Source organism: Gallinula chloropus (genome assembly GCF_964237585.1).
Source record: "Gallinula chloropus genome assembly, chromosome: 12".
Classification (NCBI taxonomy): Eukaryota; Metazoa; Chordata; class Aves; order Gruiformes; family Rallidae; genus Gallinula; species Gallinula chloropus.
This window is the reverse complement of record NC_140097.1, coordinates 19719322-19739516: the sequence shown is the minus strand read 5'-3', so window position 1 is coordinate 19739516 and position 20195 is coordinate 19719322. Positions and strand designations below refer to the sequence as shown.

The window sequence follows — 20195 nt, the reverse complement described above, 5'->3', positions numbered from 1 at the left end:
CTGCCTTTGGGCCTTTATTGCGCAGTGACGGCTGTGCCAGGCCGGGCTGAGCCGGCTCAGCCCATCTTCATCACCTTCTGGATCCAGTCGACGTAGAGGGAGACACGGATGAAGAGGGCGGGCTGGTCGGTGCGGGCGCAGACGCGGGAAGGGGTGATCACCCCCTCCAACACCCAACAGTCGGCAGTGAGGCAGGCCAGCGGCCCCCCGTAATCTCCCTGCGGCACCAGGAGAGCGGCGTCATTGTGGTGCCGGTGCTGGGGGGATATTGGCTCCCCAGGGCAGCGGGCCCCATCCTGTCTCACCTCACAGGCCCCCACGCCGGCACGCAGCGGCGCGGTGCACAGCTCGCTCTCCTTGAGGCGCCCGCGCAGCGCCAGGTCGCACTCGCTGTGGGCCAGCACGGGCAGCCGCGCCACGTTCAGCACGCTGCCGTCCGCTGTGCCTGCGGGCAGCGAGCGCGTGGGGCGGCGGGTGCACGATGGGGGGTAACGCGGCAGGGAGAGGGCACGAGTAGGGGGAGGCCGTGGCACAGGGCCATGGGGGGTTGGGAGCCATGGGTGGGGGAACACAGCATGCCAGGTGCCCGCCGTGGGGGTACGGTGGGCGGGGGATGTTGTTGCTGGGGGGTGAGGTACGGGCAGGGGATGCCGTGGGCAGGGGGATGCTGACACAGGGTGACAGCCTGGCAGGGGCTGCCTGTGGCAGGTACCTCTGGTTTCCCCCCAGCCGGCGATCTCGCAGATGGTGCCCTCGGGCACGATGTAGCGCTCGGGCGGCAGGCAGATCAGGGCCACGCGCCTGTTCAAAGCAGCCGGCCTGCAAGGAGAGGGGAGGTGGGATGTGGTGGGGGCACAGCCAGCTGGCAGCAGGGCACAGCAGGGGCTGGGACGTGGCCACTCACCTCGCCAGCTTCAGCATCACCAGCTGGGACTCAGAGGGGCCGCAGACGATCCGCACAATGGGGATGGTCTGTTGGTCAGGGTCCTCGGGGCCGGGGTCCTTGAAGAGTGTCCCCAGCTGCACCTCGTAGCCCGCCATGTCAGCGTCACTGCAGGATGGAGATGTGAGGGCACCGGGGGGTCCCAGCCCCCCACACCCCAGCCCAGGCCTTACCAGGAGGAGAAGCACTGGCGCATGCTGATCACCCACTGCTCCTTCACCAGGGACCCCCCGCAGAAGTGCGCCCCGGCCCTGGGGGGACGAGGGGGTGAGGTGAGTGCCCAGCAGGAAGGGGAATGCTGATGCCACTGGCTGTGTAGCCATATGGGTGGGGAACCCACTCACCGGTTGCGGATGCTGACGGTCCAGGGCGAGTTGCCGGGCTGGCCGCCCACGACGCGCCCTTTGCGCTGCAGCCGCTCATCCCGCTGGCCACACTGCTCGAAGGCCACCGCGTCTGCGGGCAGGGTGGGTGTCAGCTGCGGTCACGCTGCCAGCATCCCCCCTGTGGCAGCCGCCCAGCACCCCTGGGATCCCACCTGTGTTCTCCATGATGGAGGGCACCATGCTGCCGGCTGTGGAGATAAAGCAGAGGATGGCACTGGAGTGGGACCCAGCCACCTCTGGGGGGACCTAAACGATCCCAGGCAGTGGCTGGAACACCCCCCAGCTGAGCAAGGATGTGGGTAGGGGCTCACTGCAGGGCTTGATGGCGCAGTAGTCGAAGGGGGTACGGGGGTCCATGGTGTAGCACCAAGGGCCGTGGCTGTCGTCATCGGGGTTGCGGCAGTAGTTCTTCTCCAGGTGTGCCTCAGGGTGGGTGGTGGGCGAGATCCTGCCAGAGAGACATCACCATCCCCATCCCATCCCCGCACGCTGCCCCCGCACCGCGCTCCCTCCCTCCTTCCCTCACTTACTGGGGCACGTGGGGTGTCTGGGCAGCCCAGGGCTGGCAGGTGATGCCCTTGCGCGTCTTGCTGACATGGCCGCGGTAGTGCTCGCCGTGGCCGTGGTAGCACTCTGGGGACAGGCAGGGAGGGCTGGCACCCCCGGCAGGCACCCCGGGGGCAGGTGCCTGGGGGGCGGCTCACCTTCAGCAGCCAGCTCGTCGGGGCAGCGGCGGATGTGGAAGCAGAAGGCGATGCGGACGGTGGGTCGGGAGGTGAAGCACCACGGTGCCTCTGAGCCATCAGGGTTGCGGCAGTAGTTCTCCTGCAGGTCCCTAGCAGAGGGGCTGCATGGGTGCTGTGCCTCCTCCCACTGACAGCCTGCACCCATGGGTGCTGCCCACCGTGGCCGGGCCCAGGTGCATATCCCCCCCCCCCCCCCTTACTTGCACGGGTACTTTTCGGGCAGGAAGTGGTGCTGGTGGGGTGTCTGGGCGTCCCAGCGCTGGCAGGGGATCCCTGACACAGTGATGTTCACCCGGCCCCGGTAGCTCTCACCCTTGCCCCTGAAGCAGCCGGTGGTGATGTTGAGGGGCCGGGGGCGTTTCTCTGCTTGCGTGACCAGAGAAGGGAAGGGTTAGGGTGGCATGTGGGGCCTCCCCACCTCCCACCAAGTCCCAGCTGCACGGTGACACCGACACGGACGTACTGCAGACACGGATGCGGCAGTACTCGCGCTCCCGCTCGGGGTTGGTGGTGTAGCACCAGGGCCGCTCCGAGCTGTCGGGGTTGCGGCAGTAGTTGTCATCCAGCCCCTTATCGGGGTACCTGCACCAGACAGGGGGGCAGCAGTTGAGGGTCATGCTGCTGCCCTGGTACCTGGTGTGGCCGGGATGGCCACATGCTGCCTGGGACTGGGGGCTGGTACTTGTCGGGGTGGTAGGGGTGCTTGTGTGGGTGCTGCAGGTCCCAGCGCTGGCACTCTGTCCCCGACTCGGTGTGGTCCACGGCACCGCGGTAGTCTTCCCCGTTGCAGGTCATGCAGACAGCTGTTGACAGCCATGGGAGGTGGGCTCAACAAGTCACATCGGGGATGATGACATGGCACAGGGCACCTCCGGGCTGTGGCACTCACCATCCTCACACTTCTTGATGCCGCAGCTCTGGTGCCGGGTGTTGGGGTCAACAGTGTAACACCACGGGCCCCGCTTGTCCCGATCAGGGTTTCGGCAGTAGTTTTCCTCCAGCCCATTGCGGGGGGATGGCATGAACCTGGGGGTGGCAGAGTGGGTAGGAGGGCTCCTGGCAGCCCCTTACCCCAGGGCAGGCACAGCCAATGTGCTGTGCCATCCCTGGTCAGCGCCATTGCCCCTTGCTGTCCCCATTGCCCCCACACTGTCCCCAGCCCGTTCCCCGTCACCCCATGCTGCCCAGGGCCACCAGCGGGTGCCACGGGGCAGCAGGGGATGCGAGGGCACCTGTGGTCGTGAGGTGTCGTGGCCTGCCAGTGCTGGCAGTGCAGACCCTTCTCCGTTGTGGCCCGTGTGCCACGGTAGCTGGTGCCATCACCCACGATGCAATCCCGTAGGTAGTCTGGGCAGAGCCGGGCACCGCATCAGAGCCCCAGCGCCCAGCCAGGGTGCTGCAGGGGGTCTGCAGGGTCCCGGTGCCACGCGTGGCATCACCCCACCTTTCTTCTGGTACAAGTCATAGTGGGTGTTCTTCTGCAGCTGGACGCGGGGCGAGTGCTGGGTGCGGGGCAGTAGCTGGCACCGCTGGCTCTGCCGGTCGTGGTGGAAAGCCCTGCGGGGGGTACAGCGGCAGCCTGGCACGGGCACCCTGCGGGGCCAGCACCCAGGGGACAGCGGGGCGGGCATGGGGGAACGACACACGGGGGGCACCCAGCGTCCCGGAGCGCGGCGTGATCCCGGCCCCGCGGCCCCCCGCGGCCCGCTCACCGGCAAGCCAGGCTGGCGGCACAGCGCCGGGCACACTGCTCGGCAGAGCTCCGCTCCGGCGATGGCGGCGGCGGGTTCGCGGGCTCTGCCAGCAGCTCGGTGGCTCGCAGGCGCTGGAAGTCATTGAGGGGCGAGCGGTAGCCTGGGAAGCACGGCGGGAGCTCAGCGGGGACACTCGGGGAGGGGGCTTGGGGGAGGTCCTCGCACCGCGGAGCAGCGGGACCCCCGCCCCGCACGCCACAGGATCCGCGTCCCGCGGGGCAGGAGGGTCCCGGGACCCGGCTACGCCCCTCCGCCACGGGACGGGGCCGCGGCCTGCGGGCCCCAAGGGCTACCCCGGTCCCGAGGGCTGCCGGAGCCCCGAGGGCTGCCCGAGACCCGCGCCGCCAGCCCCGCGCCTGCCCGGCCCGGGGCCCTACCTGAGCCGAGGGCAGCAGCCAGGGCGAGCAGGACCCCCAGGACCCCCAGCGCGGGCTGCATGGCGGCGACCCCGCGTCCCCGGGCTGCGGAGCGCCAGGCCGGCCCCGAGCAAATATTTGCCCGCGGGCCCGATGCCAGCGGGGCCGGGGTCACCCGGTGGCGGGGCCGCACGTGGGGCTGGGGGCGGGGCCGGCACCGGGGGGGCGGGTCCCGGGGCGCGGCCGAACGGGCGCGGGCGGGGCGGGGCGGCGGGGAGGGCGGGGCCGCGTGGGCCGGGCGCGGGACGCGGGGGGGGAGGCGGGGCCGCGCGCGGCCAGGTGGGGCGGGGCGGGCGAGGGGCGGGGCGAGCGCGAGTGCCGGGCGCCCATTGGCCGCGGCGCGCTCGTGCCGCTGGTTGCTAGGCGCCGCGCGCCCCTCCCCCAGGTACGTGCCCGCGCGGGGTCGCGCTCGCGCCGCGCCGCCCGCTCGGTGCGTCGGGGCCGCTGGCGGCGAGAGCCGGCGGGGAGCGGCCTCCGGGCCCGGCCGTGGCACGGTGAGCGGCTGCGGGGAGCGGGGGGACGGGAACCGGGAGCCGGCCTCCGCCCGGCGTCGGCGGCGCGGGGCCGCGGCGGCACCTGCCGGGCCGCCCTGCCCTTGGCCTAGCGGGCGGGCCGGGGCCGGGAGCGGGGCCGGGAGCGGCGGCGCGGCCTGGGCAGAGGCGCGGAGGGCCCGGGCCTCCCGGTGGCGCGGCAGCGGGGCGGCACGGCCCAGCGGGGGGCGGCCCACCGCCGCCTCCTCGGCCCCGGCGCGCCCTCCGCGGCCTGCCGGGGTCGGGCGCGGCCGGCGGCCCGAGCCGGCTCCGGGGTCCGTCGTGTCGCCCTTCCCTTCTCTCCTCCTGGTTGCTTTCCCGCCGTGGCCGCTGTTCGGGCGCCGTCTGGGGCCTGGGTGGGAGCCGCGCCCAGGGGTGCCCGGCGGGGCCGGCCCTGCCGGCGGCGGGAGGCGGAGCGGGCCCGGGCCGGCGCTCCGAGCGGCGGGGCTGGCTTGGGCTGTCCCGGGCGAGGCGAGGGGCTTCACCGCAGCCGCCGGCGGGGACGGTGGGAGCGGCCCAGGTGCCGGCAGCCGGTCGCTGGCTGCGCTGCGGGTCCCAGCCGCGTGTGCCGGAGCCTCTCTGGGTTTCCCGGGCTCGGCCCAGTGCCGTGTGCGGGGACCCGGCGGCTCTTCCCGCTAGCCGGGGACCGGCCGGGCTCCGCGGGCTTTCCGGTGTCCGGCGGGTGTCTTGGGGTGGGCTCCCCTCGCGCTCCCGGGCGGGGCCGGCGCGACAGCCTGGCGGCTCTCGGCCCCCGCTTCGGGACGGGCCGGTCTCACAGGGGGGCTCCGGGGTTTGACCTTGGGGCTCGGTGCTGCGGAGCCTGAGCCGTCCCGGGGGCAGAACAGCTCCGCAGCCAAACTTTATCTTTACCCGGTGGTGGGGTGACTAAACATAAGCCAACAGTTGTGCCGCGGGGAGGGACGTAGAGGCAGAGAGTTCCCCGGGGCCTCCGGCTCCTGGGAAGCAACAGGCAGCTGCCGGCTCACCCAGCTCCCATCAGGTCCGCGGGCCTGGGCTTAAGGGAAGCTGTGCCCCCGGTCTGCAGGTTGCAGAGACTCCCCCGTGCGTGCTGTGAGAGCTCGGTGCAGTCTGCTGGGTGAGAAGGTGTGGGCAGGGGGGCATGGGAGCCCTGCAGGGTTTGCAGGCGCTCCCCGGGGTGCTGTGTCTCCCATGGTCTGGGTGCTGTGGGCTCGTAGGCTTGGGGAAACGGTGCTGACATCACTCCCCTGTCCAAAACAAGACAAAAGTCTGCTTTCTGTGTAAAAAGACTTAGGAGTGCCTTGTCTTTACTCAGCCACTTCAGGCTGGGGCTTCTTTCCACTACCTGTGGCTGCTAGGTGATGAGTTGCCTGAGGAATATCACCCTGACTGAAAATTGTTATTTAACTTTGTGTGGAATGCTGCCTCGTCCCATCTTGAGCTTTACAGATTCCTGTCCTCACCCAGGTTCCTTCACACGGTCTCTGCCACTGTTCCGAACCACTTATTCCTTCTTCCCAATGCTTGTCATTACTCTCTTCTATCCTAAATATAGGGTAGTATGCCAACGGGAGAAGCTTGAGAGCGAGCTGAAGTGCTGGGAACACCACTGTTTACTCAGAGGAGTAATCAGCAAAGCCTGGCTGATTCCAGGTCGCGCCGTCTTCTTGCTGCAGGAGTTTGCACTGACTTATTTGGGAGCTGGCACGAGTTCTTGAATAACAAGAAGATGCTGACAGCACAAGCTAGCTTAAAAATACCCTTTTCTTCTTTTTTTTTCCCCCCAGCATCGTGCGAACTGAGTAGTAAATCCTGCTTAATTGTCGGTGCCAGGCCTGGAGAATTGGCACGAGCTGCGGGGCTGCTATCGGTGGAGGTGTTCTGCGTCTCGCTGCGTGCCAGTAGGTTCCGTGTGGTATTTGCTAACCCCAAGCACTGCTCTGCTTTTAGAAGTGACTGGTACTAACCGCTCGCTCGAGTGCTGCTTGTCTGCTGCTCTCTCCTCTGCCCGGTGCGCTGGGCTTGGCTGCTGCCAGAAGTGGAGGAGGACGTGTGACGGGTAGAGACCCTTCGTCAGTAACAAGGGTGGTTAGAATTGGCTCAGAGCTGTGGCCGTAACTCGTCTTCCACGGGCGGCTGCTCCGGAGGAATTCCCGTGTGTCTCTGGTTGCTGGAGCTGTACCCTGCCAGCGAGGGGGCAATGTCGGAGGGAGACAAGGGGCTGAGGTGGGAGCTGGCTTGTGTCAGCTGACGAGCCTGAGAGGTGCTTTGCACTAAAGACTGGTGGTCCCGCTCAGCTCCGACGGAGAAGAGGACCATCCAGTTGCAGTTGTAGGAGTTTTCACATCCCCGGCACAGGCATGGGCTGCTGTTGGCTGAATGAAGGTGTGATGGTTCTGCCTCGGTGGGAGCGTTGGTGCTTGACGGTAGGAATATTGTCTCCTTGCCTTTTCCATGTCCCTCGGGCAGATAACAGGAGCGACTGTCCTGGGCAGATCCCAGGGTGCTGTGCCAGCCTGGGGAGGAACTCCAGCCGCAGGCAGTGAAGCAGCCTGTCTCAATTCAGCAACAACAACTATCTTAAGTTGCGTTGTGGGGATGATTTTGTGCCTTTACTCTCGTTAGCTGGGGGATAGTACAGAAGATTTAATTCTAGTAACGATTAATCTGAACCAAGAAACTGCAAACTCTGAATTCTCCTTGGGCAAACAGGGGTCATGTAAATAAATGTCTCCGGTGTTCTTTGTGGTGCCTGTGGACTGTCTGCCGATGATTTCTGGTCTCTTGCCGGATCAGTGGGAGGCTGCTGCTCCTTGAGCTCCCAGTACTTCAGTGGTGGTTTGAGTGAAATGCAAATAAACATGCTTGGACTGACCTAGCATATCTGAGCCCTTGGTATGCTGAAAATATTTGTTCTTGGGATGTTTGTGCAGTCTGGAGAGCTCTGTACCTCAAACCCAATTTGTGAAGGACTGTGACCGTTTAAGCTGTGAAAAATAAAGGATCAACCCTGAGGGGTGATTCCGTGAGGCTGAATAAGCTCCAGCCAGCTCAGGTGCTGCTGGATGGAGAGCTAATATATTATTAACCTGTGTGAATACGCCAGGTAGGTGCCCTTCCTGGTCTAGTGCCTTTCTTCTATCTGCTTATCCCTCAGCTTAAACTGCCTCTGGCTCAGCTTTTCTGGGATAAAATTGTAGCTTGCTGGTGAGAAGGACAGTTTTGTGTGTGTGGTGTTATTGCTTGCTTTGTTGTTGTGTTTTTCACAAGTGTCCGAGCTTACCTGCTGGTGCAGCAGCATCCAGAGGGGATAGTCGGAGTCCCCTGGCCAGGCAGGGACACCCTCCCTCTCCCTGGTGCCCACCGAGCCCATGAGCTGATTGCCCAGGGACCAGCAGTGAGCTGTTGTGCCACTTGTGGGTGTCTGATGGGGAGGTGAGTGGCACAGTGTTGTTTGGGGGGGCAAAGGGGGCCTCCCTTTTCTCTCGGTGGTGACTTGTGTGGATGGGACAAGGTGTCTTGAAAGCACAGCCTGAGGTAAAGCTGGAGCTTTCTGCCTGAGTAGGAGCTGGGGTGCAAGCTATCTATAAAGCAGCCTGAGAATGTGCCCTGTCTTCCCAAATGCTGCGTCCTGCGCGAGGTCACCACAACCCAGCTGTGCTGGTGCCTGGGAGCCAGGCTCACTGCTTTTGGAGAGTTCTGACGTCCTGGCTTTGGTGTTTGCAGTCATCTTGCTGGGCTGATCTTTTTTTTTTTGGTTTTTATGTTGACCTGGGTTAACTTTCTGCTCATCAGCAGTGGGAGTTGTCCACAGAAGGAGCTTGTGAATGCCACAGCCAGAAAGAGTTTGTCGGCACCCTGGCAGCACAGGTTGAGAGGACCCTGGCCCAGTGTGGAGGAGGAGGGAAAGGTGGGCACCATCCCCGTGCTGGGGAGTGGTGGGTTAGCTCAGGACGAACGGCTGCCTTAGCCAGCCTTATGGCTTGAAGCTCTGAAAAGGCCCTTCTCTTTCCCTGCTCTCAGCTGTGCCCTCTTGCCTCCTCCCACGTGCCAGCTGTGGTGCTGAGCTGATGCACTGACAAACTGATCCTGCTAACTTGGCATAAAATTGTCCTTTTTTTTTTTCCCCCAGCTTGACCCATTCTCCACTGGTTTAGCAAAGGGGTCAGGAGGGGAGTGGTGGTATTGGCAAAGCTCTTGCTTCAGATGGTGCCCTTAGCTCGTAAGGGGTGTTTTCTACTCCAGGGTTGAGCTGTCCCCTTGCTTTCACTGTCCTGCAAGTATCCTCCAGGCCTGGAGAGTAATTCTTGGTGGGATTCAAGGTACCTTATCCCTGGCAGACCTTCACATGCAGAGCATGGGGCTTGGAAACAGCAGTAAACTTGTTCTGGTCTGGGCAGTGGATAGTGCTCAGCTTTGGTTTGGGCTCCTACCTTCCTCTGACCTGTTAAAATGTATCTGAATAAAGGTTTCTGCTCCTGCGATCTCCTTTCTTCCCCTTTCCCTGTGCTGTGGTCTCACTGTGCTGCTCGGCTATGGCTTTTCCCATCACTTTCAATGTGCTTTCTGAGAAGGGCTCAGCTCACAGAGGGTTACGTGGGCAGCCTCAGAAATATTTTGGATCCTGGCTTCTCAGAGCTTTCCAACAAATTGGCTTAGAAGCCTCTTCAAGCAATTCTTGATTTTGCAAATGCTTCTGGGTGAGGACCTGACGGGCTGCATTCCTCCCCTCCTCCTCGGGGCTGAAAACACGATTGCAGGAGAGGTTTCAGTTTACTCTAGCAGAGTTATGGGTTGCAGGAGTGCTGAATGCAGATAGGTGATGGATCCGAGCTGGGTCTCCTCTCTTCCTTTGTAACTAGGCTGTACATTTAGACTTGGGAGAGCTTAATCTCCTCTGAAGGGTGTTCCTTCAGGTGGGGATTAGCATTCGGTAATTTCAATGAGAGTTTCCAGTAGCAGATACTGATCATTTTATATCAGCCCCAAGGGCTAGGCATTGATTTTTGGATGAGCTCGAGTAAGAAGAGGCTGGACAGTTGGAACCAGCAGTTTTCCACTCGAGTGTTGAATCACAACAAGTGACTTGAAAACCTCGTGCTGTTGTCACAACTTTGTATTGGGACGTGGGGTCTGTCCGGGCTGTCAGTCTGCTGTAGGGTGGCCTTGCTTGCAGCTCATCACACAGGCTTCTTCCCTCTTTTTATTCCAAGGTCAGTCTACTCTTTGGGGATCAGCCACATCTCTTTCCCTGAGGTCCAGGGAGGATTCCTTGTGTGCAGGGCTGCTTTGGGGCTTCTGGATGGCAGGGAAGAACAGTAGACTCAAACAATCCCTGTCTCTAGGGCTCGGTTATTTAGCAGTCCAGGATGCTGCCTGGATATCGCTTTAATTGGAGTAGAAACAGTCGCTGAGTTTTTCCAGTGTGCCTTCTGTGCCATAAACTTAAATTCTTAAAGCCAGCTGCTCAGTGCTGGGCTCTAGCTGAGAGCTTCCTCCACGGCAAGGCAAAGCTCCATCTTCTCTAAATCTCACTGAAGTAACGGTGGGACCATTTGTGTTGTGGCTGCTGGGGTTCCTACAGGAGGGATGGTGGGTAGCAGGAGGTGTTTGGAGCCAGGAGGCAGGAAAAGAGGTGAATGTGCTGGTACTGAATGCTTCGGGGGTCATGCTTTTCTCTTCCCCCTAAGGAGAAGACCTTCCCTCTAGATCTGCTTTATCTGAGGGTAAGGACCTTTGCTTTCAGAGCAAAGGCTTCTTCTAATAAAACGGCCCATTGGTCATCTACAAATAGAGTTTGCCAATGGAAAATCTGGTGTGATGATTTGGAATTGTATTGATAAGAATATCAGAGGCTACAGCGACTCCCCCTTCATGTCCCTTAGACCTTCTAGCTGACTCCTGACATCTGCAGAGCGTTAGAGCTCTCTGCTGTAGGAGCCCATTCCTGCATGAAGGGCCATGGATGGTATTTTCCCACCCCAAAGGAAGTGTTTCCACTGGAATTTTTATGGTGCTGCCTGAGGCTGGCACTGGAGAATAAAAGGTGTTTTATTTTAAAGCTTTCTCTGAATTAACTTTGAAGGATCCCGTTGGAGAGATGCACAGGATTGGTGTAACTGTGGCTTTTTTTTTCCTCTTCTCTCAAAAATGAGGCTTCTGTCTCTGCAGACACAGGTAAAACCTGCCTGGGGTCGAGGGTGGGACTGTGCTAGTTCAGAGACACCTTCCTCTAGTATTCTTCCTAAAATACAAAATCCCTTTGCAAATCCACTCCCAAAATCATCATAATCCTTCCTTTCTCCTGCTTCCTGTACAGGATTCCTGTGGAATACAGTACCAGGAATAGGGCAGGAAAGGTTATTTCGGTGTCCAGGTGTTTTTCAGGCTGGGCACTGATGTGTTTTGTCGGTACAAAAGTCATTTGGACTAATGATCTTGTGTAATCTAATGCACAGTGGCACAGCACAGACCTTGATGTGTGCACAGTACCCAGGGAGTGAGCTGCTTGCCCAAAATGTGAAACTTCATGTCCTCTGCATGTGGGATTTTGGGCTTCCAGCAGATTTTGGGAAGCCAGCGCTTCGTGTGCTGGTCACTCTGTCAGGGGTATCTCAGTGAAAGTTTGTTTGAATATTGGGGGTCAGCCTTTAGGGAGAGAAGAGGTTTGATCTTTGAGAATGAAAATTGCTTGGAATAAATACAGAGGTCCTTTGGAAACATACAAAGGGAAGGTGAAGCAACACATTGTAATGGTTAGGGATTGAAACCCCATGAACCCTTGGTAGTAAATAATTTGTAAGAAAAGCATAAGAATAGGGCTTTATAGCCTCTCAAACTTGGTCATCAAAGCTGACATGCGGAAGGGCTTCGTCTGCTGCCCACAAGGATGGGAAATTGTATGTTGTAGGCTTAAAGCACTGAGATGGCAGCGCTGCTCCCCTGTGTGGTAATGGAGATAAGCTGGGATAAAAGTTGTGTGTGATGCTGTGTGTGGCAGGGTGAAGCACTCGGTGACTGCCGTGGCTAATTCAGGCGTGGGGAGGTTTGCTTAAAAGCCTCCATCGGAGGTGGATGAGCTCCTGGCATCTGGATGTGGCACTGCAGGGCTGTGATGTGCTTCAGTCCCCACCCTCTCATTCCTGGCAACTGGAATCCCAACCCTTCCGTGCTGCTCGGCCAAAGTCCCCCTCCCACATTTCCTGGTCCTTGGGTCAGGTGGAAATGGTGCAACTGCTGCTTGACTGCATCCCAGCTGGTTGGAGCCGGGACCTGCTGGGATGGGTAGGGCTGTGCATCGGTGGCTTCTGATCTGCAAGCTGGAGGTGGCTCTGTGAGCTCAGCCTGCTCTGGCAGCCTGCGCCCGTGGGCGTCCCCAGGGGAGAGGGGTTGTGGTACTGTCCTGCCGTCACAGGAAGAAGCTGTTTCCTGCAGACCTCCGTGCTGCATCCTGGTGCTGTGCGCTTCACTGTGGCGTGACCCAGCTCTGCAGCCTCCAGCCCTTTTCCCAGATTTTCTCTTCTCAGACTCCGAAAGCTTTCCCTGGAGGTGCATAACTTTGTGCAGCCAACTTAATCCTGCTGACTCCAGGTAAGCCTTGCTGCACCTTACAGTCTGTTCACATGCTGGTTGAAAACTGTTGCCTTGATGGGATGCTTCGGGAGATCCTTTGAGGCAGCTTCTCCCTGTTCCATAAAGAAAAGGAGAGATCAGGGGAAGCAGGGAGATTTAGGATGTGATTCTTTCTTTTTCCTGAAGTTAAGCTGCAGCCCAGGTGCTGCAAACCGGGGCGGGTCTGCCCTTTGTGCCTTGGCTGCACATACCTGTGTGTTGTGATGAGTTGGTCAGCGCAGATCATGCTGGAGAAGCAACCCACCACCGGCGTGGGGGAGACCATGGAGAGCAAGGTTGGGCGCAGAGCTCTTCCCCGTGAGTGCCTTTTGGGCTGGTGTAGGACGTGGCTCTGTCTCTCCAGCTGACAGCCCAGGGAAGAGTGCTTCAACACGCTGAAGTCCTCTTTTCTGGTCATATATGGGAATTCAGGCCGGCTAAGCTGTGACTCCCTGTGCAAGTGTTTAGGGGTGGGATTCTTCTTTAAGCGGTGACTTAAGATGTTGATTCTTTGTGAGTTCTGCACAGCTGACTGAGGCCTGTTTGGGACCAGCCGTTGCGGGCTGTGCCAGCTGGAAAAGGTCAGCTGAAGCTGGGAGCTGCCTGGGTGCATGGCTAGGTGTCTGGTTTGCAGAGAGGCAGAGCCATCCACGGCGTCGGTATGAGCAGATGGCTCAGCTCTGCAGCCCAGCTGATCCAGGAGCAGGCACCTTTCCTTTCCTAACACATCAGTGTCTGCAGACCCGGGCATAAAGGCACACAGGGTCCACATCCCGAAAGAGCAGAAAAGCTGTCTGCTCCCCTCTGGGGCTGGAGGAAGAGTCTTGGTGGGCAACTTGCTGATGTAAATCTTCTCTAAGGAGATGGGCTTGAGGAACAGCTGGAGCAATTGCAGTGGCCAGTGTCTTCCTGCTTGGGCTTTGCAGCAGCAGCCAGCTGAGCTGATCCGCAGAGTGCTTTCAAAGGCAAACAGTTGTCCTATTTACCTTGCCTCTCCTCGATGGAGAGGAATTACCTGTGTCAGCAGAGCTGGGAAGTTATTTCTCTTCTTTGGGCTCAGTTAGGAGGAGTATACGTTTGAGCTCTCTGGCTGTAACTAGTTAAAGATCCTTCTGGAGCTCCCCATCTGGGTGGTGATCCTGAACGGAAGCGCAGCCCTTTTGGGGAAGACGGTGCTACGTCGGCAGCTGATGCTGCTGAGCAGACTGTGTATTGCTCTGGGGCTTTAGTCTTAGGCTGGTCCCTGCACTCAAACAAGTTGGCTGGTTGTGCAGGAAAGAGGCCTTGCAGCAGCGTTCCATTTGCTGTTGGCAGGCTTTCGAGCCATCCCTTTGCATAGAAAAGTCACATGAGAAAAGCATTTAATGTATTTTTAGATGTCTTTTAAAGTAGCTTAGTGGCTGAAAAGGAACCTGCATCAGGTCACTCGCCTGCTTGCTGCAGTTTGCCCAGAAGTGCTGGAGCGGACTGTTAATGTGGAGGTAGACCCAGTCAGAGACTTCTGCTGTGGTAGCTGCATGCTACCAGGATGCAGCTGGCTGTGGGAGGTGGCCCTTGCCATCAGTATGTGCTGCTTGGATGCTGGGTAGGACAATAGTGGGAAATGAATGGGAGATGTGCAGCTGAAACCAGTCTAATTTCATTTTCCCTTTATCTTTTGGAATTGTTTGGGTTTTCCTTGGCGACTTTGCATAGCTCCTGCCCAGTGCATTTGGGTTTTTTCCCAGGGTCCAGACTTGACGTGCTCAGCTTCTCAGTTGGTTTGAGCCGGTGCTGCTGGCAGAAGAGGTCCTGCCTCTCACATGTGCTGGTGCAAGGGAAAAGAGAAGTGGTCTCGCAGACCCCACATCCAGCCAGAGAGCTGAGCCAGATGGAAACCAGCCTCTTGTTTGCCTCTTGCTGGGTTTCTTTAACATGTGTCTCTTCTCCATCCACTCTGTGCGGCCCTAAGACTTGTACCAGCACAAAGGGGGAGAGAGGAGTGGGATGAGAGAGGTGGAAATGCTTCCTCTGGAAGAAACACAAGCTTCCAAGGGCTGCAAAGCTGGTTGTGATGCTGCCGTGGGTCTTCAAACACATCTGCCTTGGGAGGATGAGTCAGAGAGAAGGTTCAACTGTTCCTTTCTCTGCAGAAGGTTGAGTTTCCAAGTCCTTCCCATCATGAGAGGACGTGTGCTGCTCATGGGCCCTGTGTCGTGTGGTCTCTGGAGATCTCTGTGGGCCACTGAATAGGAGGAAAAATGCACTGGGGTTGGAAGGAAGTGTGATGCACTGAGCCTTGAGTTGGGGACCACGGGTTGTTGTAATGCGTGTGTTGGGGGGTGGAAGTTATTTCTGTGGCAGTATGAGATGAAATCCTGGCTTGTATATATGGGGTGAAATAATTGGGGGGTCAGTTATTTGATGCTGGTTTGGCTGGACTGTTGTACCAGTGCCTACAAAGTAAGAAGAAAACTTATTTCCAGGAGTTCTGCCCTTTGGGAATAAGCTGAGAGAGTGGGAAGGGATGGCAGGTGTGGAGCACAGGGGGCTTGAGAGAAACCTCCTGTAAGAGCAACAGTATGTGTATAACAGCTACCTCAAAATATGAATGTAAATGAGACAAGCTGTAACTTTTTACCTTGAAGGGTGTGGTGGGGTGACTCCAGCAACAGTGTGTAGGCATCTGGAAAGCATGAGATTGGTCTTGTTCTCCAAAATGGTCTTGACCATAAGTGACCAGAGTCGGTGTGTAACAGGAGGAGGAGGATGTCAGACAAATGAAAACCTGGGAAAAGGTGAACTTTTGCCTCGATTATTTGCTAGGGTGCTTAATAATTGGAGGAAGCAGCTGGAGTGAGACCATGGCTTTCCCATCCCTTCGAGCCTTCAAAGTTTGCTTTAATGAAGGTGGGGAAACTTGAGGGCCCCGTGTAACAGGTCTTGCTAAATGCTGGCTTTGGGTGTTCAAAAGCACGGTCTAAAATACAAGCATTGAGCTCTTTCAACGTGACCAGCTAAACTAAATGTGTGTTTAGCGAGCAGATTTGTTTGTCTTGTCCCTGTCACTTGAAATGAGCCCGGCTATGCCAGGAGCTCTACTGGGATGTGCCGGTCTCACCCAAAGCCCCACACTGCTGCTTAATTTATGCCATTGCAATGTGAGCTGGGGTTTCTGGAGATGAATCCTGACAGTGAAAGCAGAGCTGGCGCTGGAGGGGGGTGTTTGTGGGTGGGTTTGCTGGCTGTGGCGGTCTCTGGGGGTGCCGCAAACCCGGGGCTTGCCACGTGTTGGTTGGGGCCGGTTAAAGCCCGGTGCGCGCTGTGGTGCTGCGGCGAGGCGGGAGATGGACGGCTGCGCGTGCCGCTGCCGGGACTGCCTTGTAGGGAGATGTGCCGGCAGCCAGGACCTTCCCATCCCTCCTGGACCGGCCATTTCTGGGAAGGCTCCTGTGCCCAGCAGCTCGTGCCAGCTTTGCCCGTGGGGTGGGGGACTGGACGCGCTCCTGTGCCTGGCGCTTTGCCTGGGGTGCCTTTCAGTGCGTATATAAATACCAGCGGGTTTCGGGTGCCTTTCAGATTCTCCTCGGTTCTTTTTGAAGCCCGAGTCATAAATAGGTTGGTGCTCACTTCTGGGTCCGGCTGATCTGTCATTAGAAATGATGTAATGATCAAACTCGGTGTCCTGATGGCTCTCCCACCGTGCTGCTCTCCTGGGTTTCTCTGTTTTCCATCCTCTCCAGGCCTGAGCATCACAGGTGCCGGGTGAGATACGTTTAGGCCTGGGGGAAGGAAAAAAAGTGAATTTTGCAGAACTTGCTGTGTAGTGATGATGTTCTTAGGGTGGGCTGGATGATGTTCTTAGGGTGAGCCGGACGGCCCTGGTCTCTCTTCTTCTGATTCAGATGCTGACTGTGCTCCTCCACTTCCCCAGGAGCCCATCCCAGCCGCAGCAGAGCTTTGTGCTAGGCTTTACAGCTAATGCTCTTTGCAGTAAGTGTCATTTTAAAAAGTATCCAGCCGAGAAAGAGCACAAGATGTAATTCCAGTGGAGGGTTTTTTTATGCCTTGGGGTTTTTTTTTTCCTTCCCTTTTCCAGCAGGACAGTAGTTTCTATTAAAGGGACTTGGCAGTGCCTGGCCTTTAGCCCGGGGCGGGAGACGAGCTTTGAGGGTTGGTCCCTTCGCTGCAGGGCCAAGGTGGTTTGCTGAACTCCTCCAAACAGTGCAAAGCTCAATTCAAGGCATCCCTTGCCACGTCTGGTATTTTTATAGTTAACCTGTGAAGCTTTTGTGTGTGAAGCAGAGGTCCTGGGAAGGGATGAGAAACAAGCTATTTTTACTCCATCACAAATAGGGCTTGGCATGTTTATTTTAGACTCTGGAGCCACTCAGGCCGGTGTGGGGATTTTTAATAGTCTTCTACTGTTACTATCAGATTAAAAAATAAACTTGAACTCTGGAAATAACAGGAAAATCGGGTGCCCCGGTGTACTTTGCTCCAGTGAGGCTCATGTAGGGAGGAGTTGGTGGTGTTGCTCATGTTGTGTGGGGTGCTGGTCTCAGGGTCTCCTGCGTATCGGAGGAGGCTTTCCTGAGCTGCTGGCTGATGATGGGCTCATGCCCTTCTACTGTCTAAACCACCCTGCAGAGAAACGGCTGCCTTGCTGGGTTTTTGAGAAGCCCCCAGCCGAATAACTCGAGGAGCTCTGGGGAGCAAGAGCAGAGCTTGGCCATCAGGTGAGCAATGCTGCAGCGGGTCTTCTGCTGCCACCTGCTCCACAGAAGACTCGAGTTGTTGCCAGGTCACCAGCATAGCTTTGAACCTTTTTTATGGTTTTATTATGTCCTTATATTTTTTTTTTTGCTGCAGAGAAGTTCACCAGGCAGCAGGAGGTGAAATTAATGAGACCGGTTCGTTTTCCTGCTGCCGTTGGAGTCTGAAAGAGGGAGGATTTAGGTCAGTCCTGCTGGAAGGGTGGGAGGACACGAGGTGGGCCCTGTCCCCAGCTGCTCTGGCCGATGTGGTGCGGTTAAGGAGTGTCCCTTTAATTGCAGGTGTGCTTTACACAGGCACTTCAAACTTCTAAGCTCTTCATCCCAGGTTATTATTAGAAGCTGTTGCAGTGGGGTGTGCAGGGTTTTCAGCGGTGGGTCACAGCCTTGTGTCGGGCGTTGTACACACGGTAACACAAGCTGCCCAGGTCGCATCTGCCCACGCAGGCTTAACCAAGGGCTTTTGCTCAGTTACCATACCTAGACAGCAGCTAGCCCAGACCTCCGGGTCAGGAGATCCCGGCTGAGCTCCTGGTCGGATCCAGCCCCTGTGGAGGGCAGGTTGGGGACGCTGCTGATCCGATACACTACGATGCTTGCTGTGGACTGATACTCTGCTGAGAAGCCGGGCGAGTTAACGACTGCTTTCCACACGTACAACTCTAAAGCTAATAATTGTTACTGCAAAATCTAATGAGATTGCAAATCTGCCGCCTTCCCACTGCAAATCTGTTGCCCTCCCACTGCAACTCCCTTGGATGCAGACTGGGTAGTGAGCCTGGCAGGTTATCTGAGGGGGTTCCTTGGCACACTGGGGTCACCTCTGCTATGTACATACCCAAATCTGACCTTCCTGGGACTTAGGCAATCTCAGTCATCTATCGCTGCTGTGGTCATCTCTGTACTGGTGGCCTTGCACACCTCCACCCCAAAGCTCCCCTGCAGTTACACAGCTCTTGCCAGTGGCACACTGGGTATCCTACACCTAAGACAACTGTCCCTGATGCACACAGATCTGCTCTACCTTCAGTTCCTATCCCTGTGTCCAGTTAAGCTGTCTCTTAGGCACAGTCTGCCAAACAGTGCAACAAATTCAACTTTTTTTAGAGTTCTTAGGTTCCTGTAGCATATTCACCCTGGAACTCCCTGCGGAGGAGGAGCAGTGCTCACCACCACCTCCTGCTCGCAGCTGCCCCTGAAGAATTTACAGCTGGAGCTGTAATGATGGGAAAGGAGATAGAGGGGTCACCTAGACCCATTCCTGCTGAAACAAACTGGGGGTATGGCTCCTCTAACCTGATTTAGCAGATAACTGGCTGGCAGGCAGCTCCCTGACCCAGCCTGCATGCCTCTGCAACTGCAGTACCTTGGGGGTGTTTTCCCCCCCCCTTTTGAAAGCAACCAAAAGCTGGAAAAGCAGGAGGTTTTGTGGTGAGGATTAGTGGTTCTGCTTAGTTGGTACCCATGCAGTTGGCTTAAATCTGGCTTTCAAAAATAGGTAAGGCGACCGGGCTCGGGGTGTCCGGTCTGTTCTCCAAAGGAAACATGTGCTTAGCAGCAGCTGTGTGGTTTTTGGATGAAACAGGCCTGGATTTATTTGAGGGTATTAATATTTGTGTGTTGTGGAAGTCTCTGCTCTGAAGGTTAAGCTGTGGTTTCGTCAGGGTCTCAGGTGCAGGACCCTGTATTCCCTGTGGGATGGGAGCTTGGAGGGACGGAGTGACCGGTGGAGCTTACACCAGACCTGGCTGTTTGCTTGTCCTTTGGATCTCCCCAAGCTCCTGACTGCCATGCCAGGGTTAGATGTCATCCACACGCAGCATCTTCGGGTCTGTGCCTGCCATTGCACAGCCCCGCTGAAGGATTTTGACACAAACTTTTCCAGGCAAGCAGCTTCCCCTCTCTCGGCTCCGTCTGCAGGCAGGGTACCCAGGTTAGGGCACGGGTGGGGTGATCTCTTTTCCCTCCACATGCTGCTTTTGCCCTGTTTCTGGAGGAGAGAAAGGCCTTTGGGAAGCTTTGGCACTGCTGTGGCGTAGTTGGCTTGTTACGTGCGGTCCTCATGTCCTGGCAGCCTGGAGCACGACTCAGCCAGAGCTCCCAGAAATCGCTGCCAGTTGTGTGTGCTGCAGCTTTGTCAGTGACAAAAGCACCTAGTTCTGGGGAGGGTTACTCTGCATGCAGAGTTACCAGGGTGGCTGCTTTTGCACGTTGGCCTGCATTTGAAAATAAAACCGGTGGTGGTGGTTTGTGATCCAGGGTGTGTCAGTCTGTGGGGCTCAGGCTTGGTGTATCGGGAGAGATATTGTGTGTTGTAACACACAATAAACGTGTTTGTAGAAAAGCACCTGAATAAACCCCCCAAGACGAGCTGTCTGTAACAGAGGTAGCACAGCTTGGTTTTAAACACAGTCGGCTGGTGGCTACAGGTCTGAAATCTGATTGCACTGCACTTGCCTCATAAGTTGTGAAACAAAGTGACTTAAAATATGTGTTTGTAGAAAATACAATCTCAGGGACTGGCCTGGAGCTGTAATAATGCTTAAAATATCCCTGGAAGAGCTGTGTGGCTGATCACTCAACATTTCCCAAGCTCTATTTTCAACTCTTCTGAAAGTTTCCATCGGTCTTTTGGAGAGCTGGCACTCTGCACGCCGGCGGGCTGGGAGGGCTCCACACCCAATCCCCTCTCCCCCCCCCCGGCACAGGAAACCCACTGCTCCTGCCTGGTGGTCTCACAGCAGGGTGCTCAGTGGTGGTGTGGGGGCTGCAAGCCTCTTTCCTGGCTGTAGCTGGATCCCTTTCCCCAGGACAGGTGCGGCTGTAGATCTGCCCTCCTTGTGCTGCAGGAGGAATTCAGCCCCTTGGCCAGGCGACTTGCTGTGCCTTTCCTGGGCTGAGCCAGCCTGGACCCTGTGAAATGGCCCTTCCTGCTGTCCTCACTGCCAGGAGCTCTCCCACCACGGCTCAAGGTGACCATGGGGACCAAGCACTCCCCTACACACACTAGCCCTCCTCGTGTACCCTAAGCAATTTGCTTTATTTCTTCTGTTCCCCACGTTTGCCACACAGGCTT

The 20195-nt window shown here is 57.7% G+C and overlaps 2 protein-coding genes across 7 annotated transcripts in view; one reads left to right on the top strand and one right to left on the bottom strand.

Annotated features, from left to right (window-relative positions):
* Positions 1–5: 5 nt before the first annotated feature.
* On the bottom strand, positions 6–4337 carry MST1 (macrophage stimulating 1). 2 transcript variants are annotated; one of them, XM_084269378.1, is made up of 18 exons: positions 4207–4337; positions 3788–3929; positions 3520–3632; positions 3308–3422; positions 2965–3101; positions 2758–2878; positions 2539–2657; positions 2276–2441; positions 2034–2164; positions 1860–1962; positions 1641–1777; positions 1482–1517; positions 1288–1399; positions 1117–1194; positions 905–1051; positions 713–819; positions 306–445; positions 6–218 (listed from the first exon to the last, which is right to left on the bottom strand). In XM_084269378.1, the coding sequence occupies exons 1-18, from the start codon at positions 4265–4267 to the stop codon at positions 57–59; spliced, it is 2127 nt and encodes a 708-aa protein (XP_084125504.1). In that variant the 5' UTR covers positions 4268–4337; the 3' UTR covers positions 6–56. The 2 variants fall into 2 exon arrangements, with proteins under 2 accessions (XP_084125504.1, XP_084125505.1); XM_084269379.1 differs by having other exon boundaries at positions 2276–2438.
* A 272-nt stretch (positions 4338–4609) lies between these two features.
* Positions 4610–20195, top strand: part of DAG1 (dystroglycan 1) — a 50175-nt gene continuing 34589 nt past the window's right edge. Inside the window, exon 1 of one of the 5 annotated variants that reach the window (XM_084269807.1) lies at positions 4610–4630. The gene's annotated coding sequence lies outside the window, so the exon portion shown is untranslated. Of the gene's footprint in view, positions 4631–4714; positions 4740–6553; positions 6656–7059; positions 7181–12328; positions 12345–20195 lie in introns of those variants that run through there. The other 4 variants (XM_084269806.1, XM_084269804.1, XM_084269805.1 and 1 more) reach the window with 4 other exon arrangements.

Excerpts from the sequence above, each read along its gene's own strand:
- MST1 (XM_084269378.1), bottom strand. The coding sequence starts at position 4,267 with ATGCAGCCCGCGCTGGGGGTCCTGGGGGTCCTGCTCGCCCTGGCTGCT. Across the intron at positions 2,879-2,964 it reads CATCAAGAAGTGTGAGGATG|CTGTCTGCATGACCTGCAAC; the intron begins GTGAGTGCCACA and ends GGCTGTCAACAG. Across the intron at positions 820-904 it reads GTGATGCTGAAGCTGGCGAG|GCCGGCTGCTTTGAACAGGC; the intron begins GTGAGTGGCCAC and ends CTCTCCTTGCAG.